General features: G+C 36.7%; 1 protein-coding gene across 1 annotated transcript; it reads right to left on the reverse strand.

The window, feature by feature from the left end:
• On the reverse strand, positions 1–8,749 carry LOC128223558 (uncharacterized). The gene is made up of 13 exons (XM_052932835.1): positions 8,241–8,749; positions 7,921–8,109; positions 7,297–7,807; positions 6,941–7,057; positions 6,386–6,693; positions 6,144–6,251; positions 5,771–5,927; positions 5,480–5,663; positions 3,717–5,353; positions 2,652–3,583; positions 1,983–2,325; positions 1,263–1,808; positions 1–515 (listed from the first exon to the last, which is right to left on the reverse strand). Exons 1-13 carry the CDS (start codon positions 8,652–8,654, stop codon positions 232–234), a joined length of 5,730 nt encoding a protein of 1,909 aa, XP_052788795.1. The 5' UTR covers positions 8,655–8,749; the 3' UTR covers positions 1–231.
• Between the last annotated feature and the right edge of the window lie 1,487 nt (positions 8,750–10,236).

Genomic DNA, 10,236 nt, shown 5'->3' on the forward strand with positions numbered 1-10,236 from the left:
TCCCGCCTGCATTAAATTATATGCTTAAGGGACATATTTCGATTGTAGAAATAAGACAGAATAACAAAATCACACTTCAATAAAGCATTGATATAAATATATTGAAAGTAATATGAAAAAATAACACGCACGCACCTACGCACGCACGCGCGCACACACGCACACACACCCATACACACACGAGCTTTGCCACTATGACAACAAAGCGTTGTCACTAGCAAGTTTACATGATTACATGGTGAATATTGTCCTGTATACGCTCCAAATCCCTGTTGGATAAGCACATGTTACAGTAATAAACAACTCTGCTATCTTCGGAGAAATGATCGTTGACGACGGAGCCACAAAGTCATACGTATGTCCGGTGTAACAGCTGATATCCAGAATGTCGGTGAATCCTTCTTTTGATCCCACAACGAGGCTATAAACAACTGGAATTTCCGGAAGTGTATCGAATGCTTGTTCCCAGTTGATGTGAATATGATGCTCATTTCTAGATACAAGCATTGGGCTTCCTGAAGGCATATTAAGAATTGATTGAAACATATCATAGATGTTTAACCTGACACGTTCTACAGTTATTTAATTTGAGCAAACGCCTGTCAGGGGGCAACTTAAACTTGGTCACCTGTATTTTAGTATGAATGAATCCTATTTATAATTTGTTGATAATCTTCTCTTTCAATAGGACGGATAAATCATAGATAAATGCTAACTAAACACTCTCTGTTTTCCAATGATTAAGTTGTCTTTACGTCTGAATCTAATTCCACAAAATCTTATGTATACGTATTTTACATGTTTAGCTGCAAGCACAACATAATAATTAAACTATAATCCTATTGAAAGTTCAATGTAAGAATTAATATGTTTGAGCAATATAACTGTTTTGTTTTTAAAATGTTTATCCAAGTAAATACTGGCATAATGTAGTCAATCGGGATTTATATTGAATAACTACTAGTATACAATGAAAATGCAACGATGTAATTTATAAACGTCGTACTTTCCATTAAACATTTTAACCGATTGATATTTCCAAATCGACGAACTTATATTTTTGTCTGATTTCGCAATTTAAAACTTTTATGATTAACACTCATATTACCATACATCGACTTGAAATATTTTACTCTTGTTACCCATCTGTTTAAAGCAAAATTTTGATTCCAACTAAAGTTTAATATTGATTAAAAGCCAGTTATCTGCTAAAAACTCAAGATCGTTTAGCACACAATACATAGCTTCGTATGTAGCATTACCTGACAAAGCCGGAGGTTCACTTATGGTGAATAAGGAAGCGTGGACGGCCTCACTTCTATGTTGCCCAGTGTTTGTTGCCCTGACGCTTACACTCAATGTTTCTGAATTGTGTAGTGTTAGCCCGCGAGCACTTGCCACTGTCTTCAGTTGAACATTTGTCCAGTCTACGATGGTAGTATTTCTGTCGTCTGATATGCAATATTCGTAAAAGTCAATACCTGATGTATCTTCGAATTCTGACCAACTGATCTGCACCAATGTTGTGTTTGATTGTATTTTAGTTGGACCTTCTGTAATCGGTATTGTGCTGAACACACCTTCGTTAACTGGTAGAATGTTAACTGTTACTTGGTTTGAAGTAATGAAATCCATGGATACGGTATTGGAGGCTACAGTTGTTGTCGTTGCTAGCTCAACATTATTGACACATTTGATATTGACGTACACCTTATCGCCGTGTTTAAGCTGCAGGAGGTTCGACTCACACGATGACAGAGTATCTGCATACCACTGATCTTGTACATTGTCTTTGTTTGGAAGCATTCCTGCAACATAATCGAAGCTTGAGTATTAATTACACACGTGTGTCGTGTTGTATCAATCCAAGTGGTAATATTTGTAAAAGTGATTTTCTTGTAGAAGTAAAAACTGAACACTAGACCCTCTAGCAAACTTGAAAATACTATGTTTACCAACTGTTACGTTTTATTATGACTTACCAATAGAACAAGTACATTGATTAATATCGCTCTCGTCGTCTAGCACATTCCAGGTTGCATTAACCTTCACTCTCGAAGCGATCTCACCCGAATTATTTACAAAGACTACCGTTGCTGAAGCTTCAAGATCGGTGATAAGCGGAGAAGTATGGTCAATAATAATTGGTTCTGTTGACTGGAAAACTGATCTCAGGCCTGCATGATTCTCAGCAATAACTGTCGTATATACTTTCATCGCATGCACAAGGTGGCCTTTGATAACCACACTCATTATATCAGCATGAATAGCAGTTAATGGCTGAATTTGAAACCCTCCAGGCGTTGTACCGGCACCAATTTGTACCTAAAGTAAAATTAAAAAAAACAACAACAACATAAAGAATAATATTTTTGTAAATGAAAAAACAACACACAAAAACAACAACACTGTAAATGAAAAGTTACACAGTTATACTACATTTTAAAATGAAAATAAATAAATGAATCTAAGGGTTACAACATGTTTACATAAATGTGTAAACTAATACATGCATACTATTTAAATAAAATGCTAGATACTTATACTAATCCTAATTAATAAATATAATCCATCGTTATTACAATCATGATGAACATATTAAACAATATCAACTTATTTTAACTACATTGATTATGATTTCTATTCCATACCTTTTTCAGATCACTTTCTTTATCCTTAATCATAGCAGTAACAGCTACAGAATCATGTCTTATTTGCCGAACATGAAGAGCTTTTGACTTGTTTTCCATGAAAGACGTACAGTTTTGTAAATGAATTTGTTTTAAGATGTTATTGAAATTATTATGATTTTCAACAATGATGGTAATGTTTTGGGTTCTATTTTCAATTGGCATGAAAGTATATGAAAATTCAGAAAATTGTTTATGATTCAGAACAGTTGGAATTCTGGTCATGAAACGATTGATTTGAAGAATAACTGAATCTACAAAAGCATTTTCAATAGATCCTTCTATTCTGTATATTGCATCTTTGTCTAATTGCGCAACAATTGTCTTTGTCCAAGTATCCTCCGAGTTCTCTAATAATTCAATGGCAACAATGTTTTCAAATTGGATACAGTCGTAGCCTTTGGGTGGAGTAGGATCGATAATAACCCCTGGGGAAACAATAACATCACTTTCATGTCCCGCGGCATCAATGGCCTTGACCACTCCGTAATAAACGCTTCCAGGAATCAAGTCTACATCCTTGAATGTAACGCTCGTTTTGAGACCAATAAGTGTGAAATTCCTATACAAATGTGATGACTCCTGATTTTCCACAGCAACATAGTAACTTTTTATTCCTGAACAATGGTCCTGAAACCCATGCCACGAAAGTCCCAGAGAGGTAACGGATGATTGGTATGCAACGTTCCTATGCGTAATTGTATTAAAAACAACGCCATTTGTCGGTGGGGTCGTATCAACTATGAAACCGTCTGACGATAACGAAGTGTGAAGCCCTGCCGTGTTCACAGCTGTGACAGTAAAATAGTATTTAACGGCGTGCTCCAAAGTCAGATTTCCAATGGAAATATTAGTGTTCAATCCAATAATCTCTGATGCAAATACGTCATCGACTGAAACAAATTTTTACAATATAAATCTCATTATATATAGAAATTCATAATCATTGCCTTTAACTAAATTGTTCAAATGGTAAATAATGCATTTAAACCTTATAAATATTAACTTTTTTCTATAGATATGTACCGTTCGGTGAAGTTCCTAAAGCAACCAAGTAATGTTGTATATAACTCTGTTGCTCACTAAAGACTCCGGACCAACAAGCCGAAATCTCATCGGTCCAGTCTATGAAGTCATGATCTGTTGCACAATCGTCAATTCCTTCAATGATATATCGTCCTCTACGCAAACTTGGTGATGTTTGATCAACCTTAATAGGCTTAGACGTAAAGATTGCGAATGCACTTGGTCCGTACCATGTTTTTACGTAAATGTCGTAGAGCTCGCCATGGACAAGCGATCTATTAATTGGCAGACAGTGAACGAATTCTTGTCGCAAACCTATATCAACCCAGGGGAACTCTTTTTGTAAATCGAAAACCCCTTCTCCATACGGTTGATTATGAATTCCAATACTCCACTCAAATCTATGAATGTCTGGATCCTTTCTCGAGTGTTCTATCTGCATCCAGTGACCGGCGAGACAAGCTGATGAGGCCGTTAAAGTTAAAGGCTGGAACTGAAGGCCTCCAAAAACTGCAAACTTTGTCAAGTCGCTATCAGTCGTGTTAAATGCATCAATCTCGACGCAGGACATATTTGTTTCAACTGCATTGCATGGTTTTCCAACTACAGCGCATGTGCAGTCCTTGTTGCAAAAATGAACGTCACAAGAGTGCTTCTCGAGTTCGAGTATTCCCCGCTGATTTTCAATAATAACGGAAGATGGCATACTTGACAATGAAAATAGAGATACACGTGCAACCGAGCTGTTTAATCCTACACTATTTACAGTCCAGACAGAAACAATTATAAGATCGTTAGGGTTTAACGCTTCTGTAAGTGTGAAATTGCCATGTTGTTCGTCTGATGTGTTATCATGGTTTCGGATGAGGACACCACCGGACAGTTCCTGCTTGCTAAAATACCTTGAAACAGTAACATAATATCTATCTATACTAGATTCCTGATCGTAGAAACCATACCAAGTCAAGGAAACAGTGGAGTGGAGTCCACTGGTATCTCTATAATTTTCCCAAAGCATTTGTGGTTTTAGTCCACCCTGGTGTGGGGGAGTTGAGTCGATGAGAATATCGTTTGTTCTCTCTGTTGAGCATAGCCCTGCCGCGTTACAACTAGTAATAACAACGAAATATGTGTCACCATTATGCAGCCAATTGTTTCCATCTAAGTTAATGGTGTACTGTTTTTCGGATCCGAGATGTACTTTTTCAACTGGTGTGTGTCCTTCATGATGTGTAAAGAGGGATAACTCGTGACTATATATCGAGCTTTCGTCGTCTAAAAAATCCCAAAACACTCTAATAATCGACTTTTCCCATTGAGAGGTTTTGTCCTTGATTGTGTTATAATCAAGCATTATTGAAGGCTTTATTTTGTTGTAAGGTGCTGTTATGTCCACGAGAATCGCATCGGATGCACTTGAAACGTTCATCCCGACTCCATTGAAGGCCCAAACAGTTGCAAAAATTGGCGTTTTTATGGGCAGAGATATATTCGACTTTATCATATAAGACTGAAGAAGGGCATTGAATGAAGGAACAATGTCACACATGTTTTTCTGACGTCCTAAACACACTTCAAAATGATCGATATCTGAATGAGGGTCCTCAAATCCAGCCCATTGTAATCTCAGTGACGTGCTGCAATACACATAAAACATTATTAGGAGATCGTTTAAAAGTATTCTTAATATTAGTGTTTAAATGTAATAGCATCTGGAATTGCATCGATACCGCTTATTTAAACTGTGTGTGGTTTATACTAACTTTAACGGTAAATATCTGCTGTGTCGTACACTAGACCCGGCTTGTACACGACCAATGATTGGTGGTGAGTTGTCCAATATAATTCCATCTGACGATCTTTGTGTACAGAGTCCAGCTTTATTACAGCTTTCTACTGTTGCGTAATATTTCTCTCCTGGGATAAACGGACCATTCCAAATTATATCTGAAAACCAAATAAACGCACACAAAGAGGTCAATAACATGCGTACTCATTAATAACAAATAAATAGTATTAACATAATACATATGAACCTATGAACACACATATACCTTGCTTCAGTCCAACGTTTATAAATGACTGAACGTCTGTAGCGTAGTGGTCTGTTCCAAGTCCTACATTGAAATAGTCTATGTGGCTTTCTATGTCTGAGAAATCTTTCCAGTGTGCATGGATCGTGTATATGTCTGATTGATAGTCAAGGTCAATCTGAAATTAAAAAAATCACTCATGGCTGCTGAAATGTACTATCATATACGCTGGCTATTATAAAGTTATTGTGTAAATATGTACATGCTTCCCCAGTGTTTTGTAGTCCTTAGACATTCTTGACAACCTGTATGGATGTAGATCATGACATGATCAAATAAAGCAACATCATTTAAGGCAATATATTGTGTAAGTAGAACATCCCATTAAACCAACCTTGCTTTCCCAGTTTCCATCCAAAACGTGTCCTCCACAAGGTGGTGTTCTATCTAAAATAAATCGTTTTGACACGATTGTACTCGGAATATCTGCCCTGTTGATCGCCTGTATAATTCAAATACAACGATTATATTGTTTTGTAAATTACATTGTTACAGATATTCCATATATCTTTCACACGTTTGATCTACTTATGACTTTTATATTTCTTTATTTTCCAAAAGCTGACAGCAGCTTACCTGCAGAAGAACGAAGTATTCATAGCCTTCTAGGATATTTGAATCATGAAGATCAATGTTGAAAGTATCTGAATAATACTTTGTCATAGGTAATGCATCCACCGTGCTGTCGCTTGATCCGATTCCGACATTAAAATGACTTATTCCGCTGTGATCGTCATGAAAACCAACAAGACGTATACTTATTGTGTCACCGTTGTAATACGCATGTTGTTGATCAAAGTGTATTTTCCCTTCCTTTGGTGCTGATGTGTCCGTAACAAACTCCGTTGAAACAGCCACTGACGAAAGCCCGAAATGGTCAGATCCTGCAATACATATATATTCTTGTATTTTGTTTTTATTCCTTATGTTACCCAAATGATTTTGAAATATTAACACGGTTTTGACGTTATCCGATTGTTACCTTATGTCTTACTTTCTTAGGTAAGTCGTATTCGCTCAATACATAGTTGGAATAGCTATCATGATAGTCATATTCCTAGTTCATAGTAACATGTTTATGTTTGCGTTGTTATATTATGATATAGTTTGAATTTGATGTTAAAATCTTACCGTTTACAGTAAAGTACACAGAAGTGCCATCAGCGATGCCAATTAAAGATAACACGGCAGTCGTTTCTTGTCCCGTGTTACGGAACGATATAATATCGTCTCTGTTGGGACTGGAGCCTGAATAAACCAGTATTAAAGGTTTATATTTTAAAAAAGATTTTAATCCATGAGGACATGAAGACTTAACACCAAGTCACCGTAATATTAATAATTCGAAATTAAATTATATCAAGTACTAAGAATATAAAGTGAATGGAAATTTAATGCAAACATTGAATATAACCATTGATATTCTTGTAAGATAGATCATTTAACGATCTATTTTTTGTATCAATTTACGCGAGAAGTGTACGCACCAACACCGATTGCGTAATGTTGTATGTTTTCTGGATATCCAAGAAGAGTAGCGCCTCTTTCTTTAAAAAACGGATCCCATGTTATAACAACATGTTCGATGTCAGTTAAATACCCATTTACGTTTTGGATATGAATATTCCCAGGGATGGGAGCAGTGTCGTCTAAAATAAATCCGTCACTGCAAGACTGAATTTCGTCCAGTAATTCAGTGAACAATTCCCTTTCAACTACTGTCTTATTTGAGAAAGCACACACATAGAATGTAGCGTCAACGAACACATCGGCTTCTTCGAAAACAGCAAAACCATCCGTTGTGACTTTTTCTTTTAAACACGATACATCTGTGTAGCAATCATGGGGTACATGCCGTGATGTCATCAAATACCAAGATACATAACGCTCATTTGCGTGCATAACTGCTGCGGCTGGCCTTAACTTACTAGTACCAAAGTCTAGTTCGTTGTCATGCAAGAACGTATACATGTCGCCAGCATCCGAACTATGAATTATCTAATGAAGATAAAGGAAATAATTCCAATACAAGTATGAACATAACTGAATTATCCGTAATTAATTAAAAAGACATTAAATTCTTAAAGGTGTTTGAGATAAAATGGCTTTACCGATTGAATTTGCATCCAAGAATCCAATCCAGTATCAAAGTCGTAAACAACAGTTGCATCATATGTTCCAAAGTCTAATTCTGTTAGCTTTTTGCAGCGTCTAATTGATTGTCCGCTGACGGAGTATGCATTTATACAAGCATATGAGGAAATATGTCCATGGACGGGCAGTACAACACAGTCTTCAACCTTAGATAGAAAAAAACAAGCATACTATGTAATCAAGGTCATGTTTATGTAGATTGTGCTAGAAATGTTTGACCATTCACACTAGTGTCTAAGATATACAACTGTTTATGAATATAACTCAACCATTTTACCGTTATTTCGCTGGAATCATTAGTAATGGATTTCCACGTGAGAAGAGGTTTCCGACCATCTGCGTCCCGAGCTAAAGTCCATTGATAATAAACCATAACAATATCTTTGTCCTCAATTGACCAATGTAATCTGACACGGACACACGAATCTTCAAGCAAAATAGATGCTTTGGTTATCTGCAAAACTGGATCAAGCCTTTCAAAAGAGAACTCATTCGATTGTACCGGATTTATGCAATCCTGTTTTGAACAGACCTGTACTTCAGCAACATATTTTTTGTTGGCTAGAAAGTTTAAAATTTCTAAAATGGTAAAGTTGTTACCGGTACCCGGTTGGAAAGGTACAACTAACGTTTTGTTCTGTCCTACGATTAAATTATTTTCGCTGACCCCAACCCTGTATTCCAGTTCCATGTTTTTATAAAGAGAAACAAGATGTTTATCAACAAACTTCCAACTAACGATCAGTCGTTTAGACTGAAGAACAACGTTCTGAACTGGGCATTCAATTAGTTGAAATTCTAAAACGTCACCAAGCATGGTTGAATGTTCAACTTTTATAACCAAAACCGGTCTGTTCACAAATGGTCTAATGAAGGTGTCCTTGCCCTCTTTTGAAACAATTCCGTCGTCTGATGTTACAAGAGTTTTGAACGGAGTGTGGAAGATATAACGTTGGCCAACGTGTAGCGGTTCTTTAATTGTCACACGCGCTGAGTTGTTTGTTAAGCTAACATCGTAAGTATTTGATACTTGATTCGAGCAGTCATGCCCAATACTGACGGACAGTGAATGCGTTATTTCGTCTTTGTCTAAAACCATTATGCCATCAGAAAAAGAAACCGAAACTCCTCCGGTGTCGGATGACCTTAACAAGAAAACATATTTGATATTTGGTCTGATATCAACTGAGTGTATGCAATACGAGTTGCTGTTGCTTATGAGTTGGAAATTCAAAACGTCATCAGTAGCATTTGAGAGTCCTACTCCTACTTCCAATGCTAAATTCTCATGGTGTAAGAAAACTTTCCAACTTGCACAAAGCACTTCCTTCGTAAAATGAGCGTCAACGTCCACAATACTATTATTCACTGAGGGATCTATATCAGATATAACAGTTTGTCCGGGAGGATATGTTAATGGGAGCTGAAAGGGTTGACTTTCTAGAGATAAATAATGACCAGCATTGTTGTACACATGCATGTTAATGTAAAACTCGAGGAAATTGTCCGTATCTTGTAACTGTAAACGGCGTAGGGGATATCTAAAGCATCCACCAGAGTACGAATGGCACGGGGACGATGTATCTAGACGCCATTCCAGATACGGTGTTACAGCAATACCATTTTGTGCTGAAAGGAAGCAAGATAACTACGATTATCAAATACAATTGAGGTCAAATACGATGCTGATTTACACACAGGTAATTATATGTTCTATGTCTTTGGCGTTTACCTTGTGCCATTAAATCGAGTTTATATTTAAATTTTTTGCTACTGAGCTTGTTTCTGTAGTTTTTCACAAGAATTAAGGAAAAACGTTTACCTACCAATCTGGAAAAATATTTGATCGATTTGTGCAGTTTGCTCGTCGTCATAGAATGTGTTGCTATCCCATCCAAATACAATGTGCTCAGATTCAACAATAACTTGGGGAAGAGTTCTATTCAAAGGCGGTGTTTGATCAATGAGTACAGGGCCTATTGTTGAGATTCTCTCCAAACCAGCTTTATTGATTACTTTCACGAAAATGAAGAATAATTCGTCAGAGCCTATGCCTTCATGTTTTCGTCTGAAATAGGTTTTCTTTTGTGTAGACTGATACGCTACAATGGACGGACTCTCTATTTCAGTAGGACTAAGTCCTAATCCAACAAAGAAATCTTGAATTTGACTTCCGTCTTCCTCAATATCCCAAGTGATAAAGATGTTATCATTGGGAAGATAGATAATTGTATCGTTTGTGTACAAAGGCAAGTGCTCGCAAAGAAACGACG

Source organism: Mya arenaria, chromosome 17 (genome assembly GCF_026914265.1).
Source record: "Mya arenaria isolate MELC-2E11 chromosome 17, ASM2691426v1".
NCBI classification, from domain to species: Eukaryota; Metazoa; Mollusca; class Bivalvia; order Myida; family Myidae; genus Mya; species Mya arenaria.